General features: G+C 31.8%; 2 protein-coding genes across 2 annotated transcripts; both read left to right on the plus strand.

Annotated features, from left to right (window-relative positions):
* The first annotated feature begins 26 nt into the window (after window positions 1-26).
* Window positions 27-8419, plus strand: LOC111702127 (transcription factor SPT20 homolog). The gene is made up of 17 exons (XM_023473706.1): window positions 27-125; window positions 836-904; window positions 1475-1517; window positions 1941-2010; window positions 2255-2346; window positions 2530-2625; window positions 3020-3070; window positions 3258-3331; window positions 3670-3751; window positions 4486-4596; window positions 4753-4959; window positions 5695-6024; window positions 6104-6177; window positions 6396-6516; window positions 6832-6895; window positions 7456-7508; window positions 8079-8419. Exons 1-17 carry the CDS (start codon window positions 43-45, stop codon window positions 8196-8198), a joined length of 1740 nt encoding a protein of 579 aa, XP_023329474.1. The 5' UTR covers window positions 27-42; the 3' UTR covers window positions 8199-8419.
* Window positions 8420-11152: 2733 nt separating this feature from the next.
* On the plus strand, window positions 11153-18026 carry LOC111702131 (neo-calmodulin). The gene is made up of 8 exons (XM_023473710.1): window positions 11153-11252; window positions 12496-12592; window positions 12845-12921; window positions 13537-13576; window positions 15239-15328; window positions 16297-16336; window positions 16806-16874; window positions 17798-18026. The coding sequence occupies exons 1-7, from the start codon at window positions 11215-11217 to the stop codon at window positions 16868-16870; spliced, it is 447 nt and encodes a 148-aa protein (XP_023329478.1). The 5' UTR covers window positions 11153-11214; the 3' UTR covers window positions 16871-16874; window positions 17798-18026.
* The last annotated feature ends 9 nt before the right edge of the window (window positions 18027-18035 follow it).

Raw genomic sequence — 18035 nt, forward strand, 5'->3', positions numbered from 1 at the left:
ACACCCTGAAGTATGAAATGTATTTAGAAAGAGAACCCGCATATGTCAATGCCTGAAGTTGCAAAGATCTGTTCTGACGAATACCAGAAATTATCAGAGAAAAGTAAAGCCAAATACAAAAACAGGTGCGTTCTTCATTTATTTTTACAATTTCTTATTTTCAATTCTGCCAACACGCTTTTAAAAGGTGAAACATGATTTGAGAAATCTAAATCTGTGATTACAAACGAAATCATTTAGCTTCAAGTATTTGCAGTCGATAAAAAAAGGCCGAATCTTCAAAAATCAACTTAAAAATGAATTTGTTCAAAAGAAGCCAGATTAAAGGCGTAAATTTTGACCAATTTTGAGGAAATCTCACTTTTTGGGGTTCAGCTCTGCTTGGTCCAGCTTTTTCAATTCGGAAGATAAACATTTGTTTTCTGGTATATATAAAATATATATAATATATATAAAATATATATAATATATATTATAAGATAAACATTTGTTTTCTGGTATATATAAAATATATATATTAAATATATTAAATATATATATAATATATATAACAGGCTAGATTATTTCTAGTGGAAACCTTTGTGAAAAATCTGTTGAAGTAGATTTTAAAAAAAAATTTGAAGGATTATTTTTAACAGCATGCATAAACATAAACATGGAAACTTAAAATTTGAAGCTTAATCAAAACTTTAAAAGAAAAGTGGTGTTCATTGTGTTGTTGATATAAACGCCGATCACTGTAGGAAAATGCATTTTCTGTCTGTTTAACATAACTGTTCAAAACTCAAATCAAATTTTCAATAATTATTATTATTAATTTTGAATGTATAAATAGATGTGATGATATGAGGAAAGAATACGAGGAACGTCTTGAACAATTTTACACCAGCTACCCCGACATGAGGTAAAATTAGATTAATACAGGGTGGACCAATAAACATAGGAATTAAGTGACGACTTTCGTCAATACGATTATTGTGTTTAATCCAAAAATAACAATTCATATTGTAAAATCCAAATTTTATGATTTTTAGATGTTGTCTGCAATTTTTACAATTTCAAAATTGAGAAAGAATTTAATAAGGTTTTAATTTCTCTTAAAAAAATGTATTCTATTCATGATAAAAATCGCCGTCAATTTAAAAGACGCAACATAGATAAACCCATTTTAAAACCTTATTTGGATCCAGACGATGCATTATAAATTACATGATATAAAATACGAATAATAATTACTCCCTTAACTCTCATGTTTATTGAATCCCACCATACCAACTTAAATTTTAAAACTCTGAAAGAACATGAACAAACTATTGCCCAATGGGAAACCTATAGTTAGAATAACAAATTAGTAATCAAGGTTTTATATTTGAATAGAAACAAACTTCTTTCAACCATGTAAAACTTTTCAGATTTTATGGAATCTTTAGAAAACTTTGTTTTTTCTCATCAATAATGTACATAATTTTTGTAGACCTGTGAAGACTGAAAAAGCCGCAAAATCTGCCGCATATAAGGTAAATGGAACTAATTTTTCAATGTGAGCAGGGTGGGGGGTAATTGAGGAATTTTATTACTTCATTGAAATTCACATTCACAGTTCACACGTGCCAATCAGCTGTTTATTCCAAACTTAGCAATAAATTTGTTTACTTTTCGTTTATTTTCATTTCATTTGGAATTTTTCCAAACGATTTTTTATAGTAAACAATGTTAAGAGATCCTTCATAAACGATAATCATCTTCAAAATATCGTTGATTGTGAGATGCAGTGGGACCCATAAATTCGTGGAATAGGAAGACGATTGTTAGTCATGCTATTGTCTGTGTATACTGTATAGTGTGCTTTACAACATTCACATATGATCGATTAAATGTCGTTTTCCTTTTCTTTAGTTGCATGGGTCCCATTGAATAATCTTACAACATCATGTTTTCAGGCGAATCTAGTTCGAGCCGCTGAACCTGAGCGGCCGGTCATTCTTCTACCTGGGGCTCCACAAAAACCAGGTTAGAAATCGTCAATGGGAATTTTTGCTGGATACCCAGCTTAGCCTATGAATAAAGAAGCTGAACTGAACCCGAATTACCGTTCCATACACGCTTTATATTTGAACCCAGTACGACCCCATGGCAGACTATCTGTCATGCCTACAATTCAACCCGTCACGACGATTGTAGTTAAATCGTCTTATTCTGAATATTTTGCTATTCATGTTAAATTTTCTGTTTCTTTTTAAATTTCTCTTATCAGGAAAACCCTTTGACCTGTTTTTCCAACAACAAATGGAAGGACTTAATGAACAGACAACAGAACGTGGCATTCAGCTGGAGAGAGCAAGACAGGTTGATTCATTGATTATTTATTGGAGAATTTTGATAATTATTTTATGAAGGTTTTCTTATTATTATTTGTGGCGCATTTGTAATTCTGTAATCATTATTTTGAACCATTTTTAATTATAATTTTTAGAGGGTTTCTCTCCAAATATCAAGAAATAGTATTTCAAGATGTTTAAAAATATTCAGGAGTGGAGGGATATGAAGGTAAAAAAGAAGGCGAAGTGGATTAGGAAAGCCATGAAGGAGTTCAGGGACTACGAGGAGAAGGTCGTGGACTTCAAGGTATTTAAATAAGATCTTCATATTTTTCATTTTAGATAATCGAAACAAAAAATCAAAGCCGCATATATGGGTTCATCAAATACCCCTTTTTATTATGAATGTTGTTATTATTATTTTTATTATTATCATTATCATTATTGTTATTTTTATTATTTTTTCTTTTTTTTCATTATTATTATTATTATTATTATTATTATTATTATTATTATTATTATTATTATTATCATTATCATTAGTTATTTTTATTATTTTTTCTTTTTTTTCATTATTATTATTATTATTATTTTTATTATTTTCATTATTTTCCTTACTGTCTCCATAATAATCATTATCATCTTTACAATTTTCATTGTCATTGTTATTTTTTTACATTTTGCAATTTTTTATATTTCAGTCCAAACATCCTGAGTTTAATCCACCTTCGGTAAAATCATTCTTGACCCAGGTAGTTTTTTATAAAATGATACAGCTGTACCATTGTACAACTGTACAGTTGTACAGCTGTACAGTTGTACAGATTTGTACAGTTATATATTTCTATAGTTCTATTACAGTTTTAAAGTTTTTTTATTTGAATTAAATTAAAAAATTATTTTTATAATACGACTTTTAAAATGTTCTGATTTGATCAGGAGGAACAGAAAATCCTCGACAAACATATGGGTCGACCAGAGAAACCTCCAAGCTCTGCATACTCACTTTTCAGGTAGGCCAGGGGGGGGGCAATGTCACAACGACAAAGCCCCCTTTTGAACAAATTCTTGATGAGAAGTTGAGAGAGAGAAATAAAACATGAAAGTAGCTTAACGACTTATAAACTTTCCAATGATTGGTATTCAACATTTTTAAACAAAAATTAAAAATTAAAAAAGACGAAACAAACTTTTTAAAGGATTGAATTTTGTAATTTAACTGAACACAGAGAATTATTTAGGCCTTTTGTTGTTCACAAAAAATGCTAAAAAATATTGGTTTTCCCAACGCTTCTGGTCTTCAATGCATGAAAAAATTAAATATTAAAATTTATTTATTTTTATTGTATAGCAAAGAGATGTTGAATACTGAGTCTATTAAACAGTTTCCGAGTAAGGAGAGGATGTCACATATATCAGAAGCATGGAAAAAGGTAAACTCAGAAACTGTATGATTTGGTTTTAATATTTTCAGCAATTTTTCTCTGCATTGAATTGTCCATGTCTATATATTCTTGAATGCTTTAAAGGAGTGTTGACATAATTTAAAGTTGTCTTCCATTTAATATAGACATGTTCATTGTCCCATTCACAAGGATACCCTTAAAAGCTTTCTGATCACGAATGCATGAGATAATGAGATATCCATCTGATTTCTGCAAGTTCTCTGTTTTTACGATCATATACTTATCGTTACTAATTAGATTACAATATTATATAAATGAAAACTGCAGGAAAGATATTTTGATTTTCTCAGAACCTATCTCATCTTTGTATTCTCATACATTTTTACATCGCGGAGTTACAGTTTTAGATCTGATACATTATATCTTTGTGGAGTAGCAAGACGACATTTAGGCAATGTTTTGTTATGATGATGTTATAAAACAAAATGTTTTCTTATGATGATGTTATAAAACAAAATGTTTTCTTATGATGATGTTATAAAACAAAATGTTTTCTTATGATGATGTTATAAAACAAAATGTTTTGTTATGATGATGTTATAAAACAAAATGTTTATCAGTATTTTGAAGCCCAACTTATCAACTCTGTGTACACTGCATAATTGCTGTGCTTTATGTAAATTGAACTTTATTCTAAAAGTCGTCTTCCTATTCTACTGTTTGACTGGGCTCACTTTAAGAAACCAACCTAAATATTGCAGGTATCTGAAGCTGAGAAGGAAACCTATCAGGCCCAGGTCAACGACGCGATGGGTCGCTACAAGACAGAGTACAACGAGTGGTACGAGGCCCTCACTCTGGAGGAGCAAAAGGTAAAGATCAGCTGTTAAAGGGACTGTACGCAATATTAAAAATTAAGTAACTGCAATTAAATTATAAAAAGGCTTGAAGTTATATAATTTCATTTCAAATTAGATTCTCGTGTCCAAATGTTTTTTATAAAATATTTGCATGTTTTCTGTTTGCAGGCTGAGAAGGATCGGACGACCTCAAAAAGTTCTAAGAAGACCCCGAACGGTCACAATATATCCATGATGTCAAGTATGCCCGCTTCCCCTGCCCCCCAGACAATGACCCTGATGAGCGCGCCTGTCGGTCAAACTACTCAGCTGCCAAGTATCACAGTACCATATCCGGGGCAGCATGGTCAACCCAGCCAACCCATGTTTGTTAAGGTAATTTTTAAAAAAATCATTTCATTCTTGTCTTAAAATTTATAAATCCTGTTCATTTCCTCCATATTTTTCCATACTAAAATATGAAAGCTTTTAACGAATTTGGCATTATTTATTTCCTGGTAGCCTTGCTGGTAGCCATGTATCTAGCTAAAATCTACAATCTACATACTACTCATTTACTTACCTACCTACTCCACTAACTACCTATATAGCAGATATTTAATCTAGTTACCAGTAACCAATTATTTACCAACCAACTTACTTATTTAACTATCTTGATTTTCTTACTTACCTTCCTACCAAGTTTTTTACCCTCCACTCCTCGTGACCAACTTATCTCAAAGTTTACAATTTCATTTGCCTACCAATCAACTCTTGAACCAACATAAAACCAAGCTCAAGCTATCTATAACCCACAATTCAAGCAAAACTGCCTATCAACCTATATATCTACCTATATAACTATATGTACCTACTATAAATAAACCAAGCTACCATCATAGCAACTGGCATAAACATAATGTCTTACCCTCAAATTTATCGAGATATTTATTTGACCTCAATTCCAACCTAACTAACTTTAAAAGCAACCAGACTACCTACTAACCAAAGATCCTTTAAAAATCTGCCTACTTACCTTAAAATTTACGTATTTACGTACCTCCTTGCCTGGAAACTTACCCTACATTTACCACAGCAACCTGCTTACCTTATCCTAACTCTATTCCTAAGGTTGAGGTGGTAGGTGGACCACAGTCAGGACACACCCAGCTTATCCCTCAGATATCTATTCCTAATCCTAACACAAGCATTGGCTACGGTCTGCAGACACCCAGCTATGCCTTCCAGCTTCCTACAGTCAGTGCTCCACAAACTATTCATTATCAACAGCATCAACAACAACAACAGCCACAGCATCAGCATCAAATACAGCATCATCAAATACATCAGCAACAACATCAGCAACCCCAACAGCAGCAGCAGCAGCATATTCAACAACAACTGTTTCAACCTCAGCAACATCAACAACAACAACAGCCACAACAGCATTCTTGGATTCAGGTTGATTAGAACACAATTTTTATTCAAGAGATTTTAAAATGTGTTTTTTTTTCAAGAAACTGAAATCCGTTTATTTTAGGTTAAACAGGAGAAAGACAGGTTAGAGTCTTTGAAAACTGAAATTTTGCGCAGAGAGCCGGTTGAACCTGCAAGGTCAGATTTTTTTTAATTTTTGTATTCAAAAACATTTAGAATGAAAACCTAAATATGGCTTGAATTGATTTCTTATACGAAGTGAATTTACTCACAGTTGGATTGGATTGGATTGGATTGGATTGGATTGGATTGGATTATGGGATGGGATCACTAGATTTAATTCCTATAAGCTTGTTGGAGTTAATTTGAACATGGTTTAATGTTATCTCCTTGAGGTCTCACAAGCAACTGTTCATCGCTGATCAAATAAAGAAAGCTAAGAAGAAAGATAAACGGGTTCCAGACTCAAAGCTGATCGCTGATGCCAGAGACCTTTGGCGGCAGACAGAGAAGAAGGTGATTTTTTGACAATCTAGTTTTTTGGACATTTTTGTGTACCGATGCCCATTTATGAAAAACATATGGAAAGTCTTTTCCCGTTTTGCAAATCGTGTTTTTCATAAGAAACACTCAGGCGTTTAAAAATAAGTTATTTTTTATTAATAAGAGAAAATTAAATTTCATAATTATTTTCACGTGAAAAAATTTCGTCCTTTTTCATAGTACATGGAAAAAGAAAAGTTACCTCAATTATTTTTAGAATAAAACGGAAACAAATTTCCAATTTGAATTTACAACGCATATGAGAAAAAGTAATTCATTTTTTTAAAGGAGAAAAAGAAGTGGTTGAAAATGTTAGAGCCACAAAGACAGCGGTACATTGAGGCGTACACCAGTAAGTATTAATATAATGACAACGGTACATTGAGGCGTACACCAGTAAGTATTAATATAAAGACAGTGGTACATTGAGGCGTACACCAGTAAGTATCAATATAAAGACAACGGTACATTGAGGCGTACACCAGTAAGTATTAATATAAAGACAACGGTACATTGAGGCGTACACCAGTAAGTATCAATATAAATTCATAAAAAAAATATTAAGGTTTTCTATAAATTGTACTCTTTCAATTTATGATAGTGAACGAAAAAGACGAGTTTTTGTTGGTGTTTTTAAATGAAAATTAACCCTTTTCGATCGGTAATTTTCGATCACAAAAGCACTGAAGTTATTGCTTATAACAAATGATCTAAAGGTTTCTTTTCTAAGATTATTGTTCTTAAAGCTTATTAAGCGGACTGCAGTAATTTGGATCGTTTATGAAATTCCTAAATTAAAGGGTCACCTAGAATTTCGTTGACTATCCCTTTAAATACAAAACGATAAAAACTGCACTTTTTTATTTTCACCTTTTTAAATAATTTTTTGTATTTTTAACAATTTATTTTTAGTATTTGTCCGAGGACTGAATAAAGAAGAGCTTGAATTGTATACAGAAATGAAGGTAATAATTAAACAGTTGTTCAAAACATAAATTTTAGAATAAAACTTCAATTTCATGCCACACTGCATCTACAATAACTGATTTTGCTTTACAAAACTTGAACTTTTTTTGTCAAATTAAGAAAAAAAATTAATTAAGAAAATGTTAAAACTGACAACAAAAAGTCGCAAAACTTTTGTTAAACATATTTTCAGGTATTAAAAAATATTACGTGGCAACATCAAAAAAACAAATTGCATAAGCAAAATATAAAAGGCCCAGTTTAACAAGGAAGTCTAATAAATCAAAACACTTTGTTTATTTTTGTGAATTTTCAGATTGTTCTTTACTCAATTCCTTTCTCTCATCAGAAATTTTCCATTATATTTAAAAAAGGTCACCTTTTTAAAACCTGAATCCTGTTGGGGGTAAGCGTGATCCACTTTAAGCACAGATTCATGATCAAGTACCTGCCCGATTTTTAAGCAGCTCAGATCAAGCTGTACAGTACACATACAGACTAGAACACGGGACGGTACACAAGAAATATTTTAGGATCACAAACGACAAAATAGAAATAATATTTTTTAGGCCCGGCGTGATGCTGAGGAGGAGGCAAGACGAGCAAACGAGAGCGAGGATTCAGAAGAAAGCTCAAGTGACGAGGATTCAGATTCAGATTCAGACTCAGAATCAGATTCAGATCTCTAGACCACGTGATCTCGTGTCAGGGATGGGGAAATCCCCCCCCCCCCTCTTACAAATAATCATATCTTCTTCCTTATCTCCTAAAATTTGAAGTTATTTACAAAAGCAAAAAGAGGATGTACACTGTACAGTTCATCTTTGTTTTCAAAAGTAATGTACTCAAGGAGAAACCAAGGAGCATGGAATATAATGGAGATGGTACTCCATTTGAAAAAAGTTGAAAGGTCGTCTTTTAATTTTTTAAATGTGTTTTTTAACCATACCATTTCAAATAAAACTGATGTTTTATATGATTAAAAAATACGTTTATATTGCAATATTTTTATTTTAGAAGAAAAAATTTCTTAAAAGTATAAAAAATGATTTTATAAAATTACGTTTTACCATTTAAATAATAGGATTTTATGAAAATTGTATCTACTTTACACTGATTATTTAATTTCTCAAAAATATAAAAAATGTTCTCCCGGAAAATACGCCTTGTTGCTATACGTAGCTGTTTCTATACGTTAAATTTCTATAAGGTTTGACTTCAGTACCGTCTGCAAAGCATAGCATTGTTGACTTTAAAAGTCACTATAGTAAAATAAAGAGATCTAAACATGGATATTTCTAACATTTATTTAAAAAAGGAAAGTTTTGAAATATTTTCATATAAGACGGAGTTAAAATTGGTTGATTTAGAAATTAACAAAGGAATTAATGATGAATATTTGATGGCACTTCATGGGAGTGTTGTAGTGCTTCATGTTGGTGGAGCAGATCAACAGGAACTGGGACAACAGGGCTTATCAAAATCAGTAGGAAGAGATCGCGGCTTGTCATGCTGGCTATGAGCGATTATGTTGTCTCTGGAATGCATGATGAACTGGGAACCCTCGGGTATAAGCACGCCTGCCGCTAGCTGAGTATCTGCGTCATCATCATGAAGGAGTCAAGAGGCTCCCTGTGTCGGAGCTGTTACTAGCTCAACTCTCCTACTCTGACTGAGGGCTGGGATGTGTAGAGGGGTGAGGGGGGAACAAATGAGCGGGGTTTGACATGTGGGTGCTTCATGGAGGAAATAGATAAACACGTCTTGGGAATAGGCTACGGCATTTGAGTCGGTAAAATCGTCTTCCTTATATTTCGAATTTGTGTTAACAAGCATGTTTAACCATATGGTAGGGCGGGCCGGGTCGATCCTTTCTCCATTATATTCCATACTCCTTGAGTGTACTGCAGACCTGGGAGGATTTTAAGCAAACTTGAAACAAAGAAATATACTTCTGAAACATTGGAGTTTTTTTATTCCAAATTGAAAGAAGGTATCGGAAAATTTAAATATTTAGTCAATGCGATATTCTACTTTAATAACCTGTAAAAACATACCTTCTCTCTCTTCTGTGCATCACTTTAGAATTTAAAACTTCAAATTTTATACAATTAAAAATTAGCACGCTTAATTTCTGCAACTGAAGCGGGTGCGATTGCATATCATAAAAGTGTCCAATGTAAACAGCATGAAATGTTGATTTTCACTTATTTAAAAGCTTAAAAAGATATTCAAGGTTATCTAATATTTTATTCTTAAGATATATGGAAATCATTCTCTGAGCCAAATTTATTTAAATATTATTTTAAGTGACCCTTCATTTACAGATGTGAAGCATCCGCGATTCAACCAACTCTATAAACGAAATGTCACTCGAAACTATGTTGATAGTCCTTTTAAATTTAATTTACTCTTTTCAATAGTATTTGTCTATACAGTGCACAGTGTACAGTGTACAGATTATCTATGTACAGTGTACAGATTATTATTTATAAATCCAAGTTTTTAGATTTGTTCGTCTTTCATCCTTTAAACAATTAGTTATCTGTGAAAAATTTGTTTTATATTTTATGTTTATTATCAATTATATCATATGTGCTAATATTTAAATACAAAATAAATCGTTTCTTGGAAAAAATATACATTTATTCAAAATCAGAACTAGAGAAGCTTCTAGGTCACAACGTCGTGACTGCATTGTCCTCTGGCTGAAGTAGTGTGTATTGTAATTTCCAAAACAGTCAAAAAATATTCGACAACTATCTTTTCTTATGAATAAATAAAATATAAAGCAATTCCTGCGTTTATTACTTTGGGTTGCAAAAAAGTGAAAGGTTTTCTAAAATAAATCATTATACTTTAATTGTTTTCAAAAAGTGGCCGAAAAGGTAAAAAAAAAACTAAAAAATTTGGTTTTTGAAAGCTGAAAGATGGTAAAGGAAGCATTTTATTTGATAGAGTTTGTTAATCCCAGAAATGATTTGGAAATTGAAATCAAACCCTGCTAAAACCCATAATTTGATATACATCATGGTCTAGAGGAGGAGAGGGGGGGGGGGGGGAAAAAAAAATGTAAAAACCCCCCCCCCTAGAAAATCCTTATTTACTTCCTGGAGCCAAATCCCCCCAACCCAGCCGTTTATGGTTAAGAATAAATTGTTATCATTATAATTATTATGATTTTATGATGAACTCCGGAAGTTGATAACATTGCATTCACATCGAAACATTTAACTTCCGAAGCCAAGGAAATATTTGATATTTAGTAATGGATCAAACTTTGGGCAATCAGCTAATCTAGATTTAGCAAGAATACCAGAAATTAATCCTTTAAATGTATCAAACTTTACAACAACAGGAACTGAGGATTTAGTAACCCTTGATGTGAAAAGTTAAGTATATCCTATTCACAACAGTATCCTGTTAACCACTGTCTGATCAACGATGAATGAGATTTCCTAATTTTTACAGCTAAAAACTGTTATTTATAGTTTCTTGCTAAAATTGGTGTTTATGCAGCAGAGAAAATGAGGAAAATTGTCAGAATTTAACACTTGTAGAAAAAACATCAATGTCTTCCTCATTGTTTCTATAAAAACTATTGAAGGGTACCGTTGTGTGTCGGATATACCAATGGCAGGTCACGTGAAATTATGTCTCCAGACCTTTTGTATTTTATTTCTTACAGTTTTTAACTTAGTAAAAATGGGGAGTTGGCTTGTTGATCCTGTAAAATACTTCAAGTAAGTAGTTTTATTAATATCCGATAATTAAAATACAGATACAGGGTGTCCCATAATAAGAAGACTAATTGGTAAAACCTGAGGATATGTAACCTAAACTCCAATCACTTTAGTTTCAGGGAAGTGAATATTTCCATTTACTGTTATAACGCCGATTTAAGGATTCATAACTCTAATTGGATAATGAGATAGATAAAAAGATAGATGTTACCGTAATGCAATTTCTATTTGTTCAGAATAGATAACAAACACATGGTTGAACCCTTGGATCAGTCGCTAATGGACTCGGCAAACAGGAGTGCAATTACAAAACAACCACATCATCCGGGTTATTAAATAATTGTAAAATAAAACGTTTCTTCCGCGGACCATGAATTTTTACGAACGATTTTCGCGCTTTTTACTCTGAAATTTTACACCGTAAAAACTTCTCATTGGTATCGAACAGGGTGGATGATTATAGTTCTCTACCTGTGTGCTCAGTTAGCTGTACTGTACACTTACAACTGTTTACTAATATTGATATACTATAGGTTAGGCCAAAATCAACTTATAATAAACAAATATGCAATACGCACTCGGTATAGTTTATGGCCTATACAATTAGTAAAGGATTAGCGTACATCATCACTCTACACTATATAACCTCGTTGGTATCAAATGAATCCAAAAATTCTGTATAATACTGCACTCTCGGTTCAACTACGTTACATTGCCGGTCTCTCCCTTTAAGGATTCCCAGATTTAAGACTTTCAGTTCGTCCTCTTTAAAGTTTGTGCTCTCTAGACTTAAGGAAGCGGGGCTTTGAAGCTTAATAGACAACAAATTAACAACAAATAATTCTTCAGATAGAATTTTTTAACTAACTTTTAAGTTATAGACAGGGTTCAATTTTTGTTTATTTCATTCAAACTGTTTAAGCACTTTTTTAGTAAAATAAACGACATGCAGTAAGAAAAAAAATGAAAAACATTTTTTTTCTGAGACACCCGGTATAAAAGTATACAGAGTTAACTCCCAAAGTCTGAGACTTTAAAATCACAGATTATACAATGCTAAGTCCAGACTCCAGAAACTGCAGAACAGAAACTCATGTGGGTCTTATCGCTGCATGATCCGAACCAGTACTGCTTAAATATTTATATATGTACCAGCCCGTCTAGTAAACCCGGGGCCTTTTATGCAACAAAATTAGAATGGCTGATCCTGTCCTGTTTGTGTCAATTATTCTTTTTTTTGTAGAAAGTTTGATGTAAACAATGACGGGAAGTTATCAGCTGATGAATTAAAGCCGGCGTTAAGGTCGCTAGGATTCAACCCAAGGGATTCTGATGTCCAGGTTACTTACAGTACATTTAACAGCTTAATATTAAAGGGAGAGTTCGCAAAAAATTAAAGAGGGTTTATTTATACTGAATCCTATTTAAATTTGGCTAATAACAATCATTCTGATAATTTTTGGTTATCACTATACAACTAATTTTAAAATTAGAGTTCACCCAAAATCTGTTAAAATGATGATTTACTAAAATTTGTTCCAGTTCCAGTAAAGACGACATTAAAAATTCTCTTCTGAATTGAATATTTCTAGCGTTTGATTGCAGCTGCAGACACAAATGGGGATGGAGTGATTGAATACGACAATCAAGAATTTATGGACCTTCTCAGGAAATCATATAAAAGCTAAATCACATAAAAATGATTTTGTATCAAATAAACGAAGAATTAATATCGACATTTCTAATAGCTATTAGATTATATTATCATTTAGAAAATTTTGTGTATCACATAACATAAATTTTAGATGAATGAATTGATCAATATTCAATTTTATTATTATTAATTAAAAATCATTTGTGTATCACAAAAAACAAATTGTAAAAAAAATATTTGATGTCAATGCTTTTTTATAACATAAGCTTAATTATTGTTTAAAACAGGTTTAAAAAGTTAGAACATGATTAAAAATGACAATTATTTTTTTCTCCGCTTTTCCAATTCTAAAAATTATCTAATTAACTAATTAAACAAATGTTAGATATAAATCAAAGCTTCAGCAACGACAATGCCAAACTGTTAGAATAACCCTGATATTTTGTTGATAATAGGGATTATCGAACTACCAAAAGTATTTCAAAATATACTCCAAAATAGCATTTTTATTTGCAATAAATCACAAATTTTATTCTGTTTGTACTTTTAAACAAAAATTTCAAAATTTAAATCCTTTCTGTAACTCCATCTTAAATGCACGTTTAAATTTGATTTTATGATTGATCAAAGTGAACTTGATGACGATCCTATGAGCAATGAACTTTTAGAGGTAATCAACCCCCCACCCCCTATTTGTATATATTTTTTGTTTGTTTGTTTGTTTGTTTGAATTCAATGAACGTCAAACGGCTGAACCGATCGGGCCCAAATTTCATGACAGCTCACGGAGGGGTTAAGAAGATTCATCGAAAAAAAATCTTGTCCAAAAAATATAGACTTTCATTATTTTAGAAAATCGGCCAATTTAGACATAAATCCACAAAAAAATATTTATAAAAGACTTGGAGCACGTTGAAACAATGCCGAATTTGAAAGAAACAGTTAAAAGCTAAAATTTTGTCAAGGAAAGGTGCGTAAACATCCAAGAAAGCTTAGTATTTCATATTTCACATAAAAAGAAAAACTTCATATAATATGAAGCGGTTTAAAAATGGTTTTCAGATAAAACAATCATCTTGCTCGCTCAGATATTTTGATATTCCTGATATTCTTTTGCTCAAATACAGTGTTAGGCGATTATATCAATACAATGAAGACGACTTTTGATTTAAATTTTGATTTATATCAAGCTGTATGGATACACAAAAACATTGAAGTCAAGAGAAGCTGTCAATTAAAAAAACGTCTAGCTTTGATTACTTGTAAGCTTGTAATTTGAAAAAAGCTTGTAACAATCAAAACTTAAATTGAAAAGTCGTCTTCATTGTATTGATATAATCACTGACCACTGTATCTAAACAACCCTACTATCAAGAGTCATCAAACCATGGATTAATTAAAATAACAGAAGCAGAAGCCCAAAGACGAGTAGTCGGCGTAGAACAAAACTGAGAGAGAACCTACAGGGTTTCCCACGAAACATGACAGTATGCAAGAGGACTTGAATGTCGTCTTGATTTTTGATATAATTTGCTGTGTTTATTTGTCAACCTAATTTTAGAAGTAAATTTCTAGAGATAATAATCATAAAATTTCCCTTGTCCTGCCATTTCCAAAATGTGGTCTGCCATTTTTGTGCTTTCAATATTGCCCGACATATAAAAAATTTCGTTCAGATTTCGACAATTTGGCTTTTATTTAACAAAATTGAAATCTGAACCAAACTCTTTATATCTCCGGTAATATTGAAAGCACAAAAAACGCAGACCACTTTTTGGAAATGCCAGGGCCAGGAGAATTATGTGATAATTGTTTCAAGAATCATACATATTAAAGTAGATAGAAGACTAAATGTCACAAATATATTCATATACCAAAGACGACTTTCAAGTCGTCTTGCTATTGTCATGTTTCGTGGGACACCCTGTATTCTACACCGACTACATGTAACTCCTTTGGGCTTTTGCCTCAGGGTTATCGTGAAAGAAACAGGCTTAAATCTTGAAAAGATACAATGTACTTTCTGTTATTTTAATTAATCTAAGCATAAAACTTTCTAAATATTTAGAAAGACGACATTTAAACAATCTTACGTGAATTAGGTCGGTGTAAAATCTACATATAGCTGTGTTTAATGTTAATTGAGTCTAAACTTCGTCTTCCTACTCTACAGTTTTGTGGGTCTCAAATGGGGTTTCAAAATTTCGCATTTTTTCGTACTTCGTTCGCTCGCGAAAAAATGAGAAAACTTTGGCAAAATAGAATATACGAAAATTTCGTGAAAAAGCGCGAAAATTTACACTGTATTAATTTGTCCCTACTTGGTGCACAGGCGTTCCAGTTCCTGGATAAAGATGGGAACGGATATATTTCATCTGAGGAACTCAGAGCTCTGGTTACAAATCATGGAAGCATGACTCAGGTTCTGATTTAGTCTTTTTAGCGAATGAATAGGAAAAAGTAGTTGAACTACTTCGTGGTCAAAATAGAACCAGTTCTTTTCAATTTGAACCCTGGAAGAAGAGATTCAACTAAGTCTACGTATAATAGTTGAACCGGTGTATAAGATCTGAGAGTGATTTTAAGCAAAACATTTCCATGACTTTCAATACAAATACTTTTGAAAGTAATAAAATATTTGAAAATTTTAAATGCCTTTTTCATTATTGTCTCTTTTTAGTATTTTAAGTCAATAAGTGCAAAAAAACGCACTAATGAAGAAAATTGTTTAAAGTGGTTCCTATGTGATATGTCCCATTCTTCAGAGCACATATAATTAGCCAGTAGGGTTCCTACTAGAACTCTTTTTTAGAATTAAAATAGTATTCCTCTAGCATGTTTAGAAAATACAGTTTCAACAAAATTTACAATGGGCCCCTAAAATTATGGTTAATAATAAAACTAGTGAAAGGAAACAATATAGTATGAGTAAATCAAAAAAAAATATGAAAATCATTATTTGAATATCTACTATCCCTATCCATAGAATCAACTGGAAAACCAACAGAATTGAAGTATTTTGAAAATCGGGCCAGTTATGGTCAAATGCAGTTTTTTTTCTCTTAACGAATTTTGTGGAAGTACTGAAAACCTAACTCGGTCAAATTTCAATATTTTCAAATCTGTAAATTCATTTGAAATACAACCTGATCCCGATGATACCTAATTTGATAAGGTTTCCAAAAGTTTCATTTTCACCCGAACTAGTGATTTTTTTACGTTTTTATCGCTAAACATCCATTTTTGATATTTTGTGAAAACTGCAGTTTGTAAACATGCCTTAGTATTCTTAGTGGAATTAAATTTTCTTCTGTGAAATTGTCCCAGCAAAATCTGATATCCTTAAATCTATACGATTTCCTTTTTACTTAATTCTTTATATCGCTTCAGGCGGAGGCGGATGAAATGATCCGAATGGCGGATACAAACGGTAAAAATATATTTTAAATACAGTGAAAACCAGGATACACAATAGAATGATTATTGTTTGCTTGAACTATGAAACACCATAAGGACAGTGCTCTTGATACTTTGCTTTTCTGTCTGTTTGTTTGTGTCAAATAAACGTCAAAACTGCTGAACCGATCGGAGCCAAGTTTTGCGTGGGGCCTCACATGTCCCTAGGATGGTCAAAATTTCAAAAATTAGCCTCCAGCTAAATTTGATTTTCATAAAATTTAGAAAATCCACGAAATTTTTTAACACATTCTCGAACTTTTTTGTCTTTGTTTTACAATGTATACAAAGAGAAAATGTTCACAATCGATATAGAACATAATAAAGAACAATAAAATAAAGAACAAAGAACTTCACAATTAGCCATGTTATACTGTCCAAATATATATTTTTTGCATTATTTAGATTTTTTTTTAAAAATATTTATATTTTTTTAATGCTAGGAGATGGTCAGATTGATTATAAGGAATTCATAGCGCTGGGAACTCAATCTCCTCTTTATCTTTAAAAAAGTACTTTTTTATTAAATGGGCCGGTAAGCGTAATTTTATGAGAGGAATGTCCTAGTTCTCTACCCTATATGATCAGTCAAAGGTTTCAAGGGTTTCATTGTATACCAGGCATTCTTCTCTATAAAATGGAGGTAACTTAAAATAAGGCTTTATGCAAACTAAAATAATTCAAATTATCTTAGTTTTCTAAAAAGTGTGATATATTTAATTCTGAAACTTTAAATTCCATAAGCCAACTTAAAATAATGACGAAATTAGATAAATAATAAATGCATGCAAATATTGTCTTATCTTATTCATTAGTTACGGGTTCAAGGCTGAAAACATTTAAGTGGCCGTTATGGGTTAAACTCATTCTATCCTTTGGGGAGAATTAACAAACATCGGTAAAAGCCACCGATTTGACAAGAAATTATGAATGTATCTCGATTCAACAGTTTCGGACTCGAATTTAGAAAATTCGGTTTTGCTGAAAACATTTTTTTTCTAAAATTTTTCTTCTTCTTGACTTTACTATAGATAGTAACCATGGATATCTATTTACTATAACTTGATCTGTCAAATATTTGAAGGGTACTGTATTGAATCGGACAGTCTTCTATTTTTCTATTTTGTATAAAAGTTCTCTGAAAATAAAATGTATGGGAACAAAGGATGTTTACAGCAAAAAAAGGGGCAATTGATATTAAAAACACCCATATGGGTAAATTCAAAATACAGATGCAATGAAAAAAGTTTTTTTTATGAAAACGTCTTAGGAAAAAAGTCCCAGAAATTGAAAACTCATGACTTTATTTCCAGTTACATTTTGTCCTAGGGCTTCAGAAAATTGGAACTTTTTTACAGGTTTTTTTTCAGAAATTTTTTCCGGTGACTTTCTTACATAAAATTTAAAATTTATAATTTCAAAATTTATAATTTAGGTTGGTTTTTGTATTTTCCTGTTTATCATACATGTGCCCTGTACTCGGTCTGAAACTGCCTACGCTGTACAGTGTACTGCCTACACCGTGTGATTGTACGCTGTAAAGTATACAGGATATTTTTTGTTTAGCTTTGCGCTTTTCTGTTTTAAATATTTGAATGAATTTTCGTCATTAGTTAGTTGCTTTAAAAATGTTCAGGCAAAGAAATAAATATCCGCAATTGTTTTCTTAGTAA

The sequence above is a fragment of the Eurytemora carolleeae genome, unplaced genomic scaffold, assembly GCF_000591075.1.
Source record: "Eurytemora carolleeae unplaced genomic scaffold, Eaff_2.0 scaffold475, whole genome shotgun sequence".
Taxonomy (NCBI): domain Eukaryota; kingdom Metazoa; phylum Arthropoda; class Copepoda; order Calanoida; family Temoridae; genus Eurytemora; species Eurytemora carolleeae.

Bases quoted from the DNA above. Each gene is read 5' to 3' on its own strand.
- LOC111702127 (XM_023473706.1), top strand. From the start codon at position 43: ATGTCAATGCCTGAAGTTGCAAAGATCTGTTCTGACGAATACCAGAAA. The intron at 3,752-4,485 runs GTAAACTCAGAA...TAAATATTGCAG, and splicing joins TATCAGAAGCATGGAAAAAG to GTATCTGAAGCTGAGAAGGA. The intron at 6,517-6,831 runs GTGATTTTTTGA...ATTTTTTTAAAG, and splicing joins GGCGGCAGACAGAGAAGAAG to GAGAAAAAGAAGTGGTTGAA.
- LOC111702131 (XM_023473710.1), top strand. From the start codon at position 11,215: ATGGGGAGTTGGCTTGTTGATCCTGTAAAATACTTCAA. The intron at 11,253-12,495 runs GTAAGTAGTTTT...TTTTTTTTGTAG, and splicing joins GATCCTGTAAAATACTTCAA to AAAGTTTGATGTAAACAATG. The intron at 13,577-15,238 runs GTAATCAACCCC...CTTGGTGCACAG, and splicing joins TGAGCAATGAACTTTTAGAG to GCGTTCCAGTTCCTGGATAA.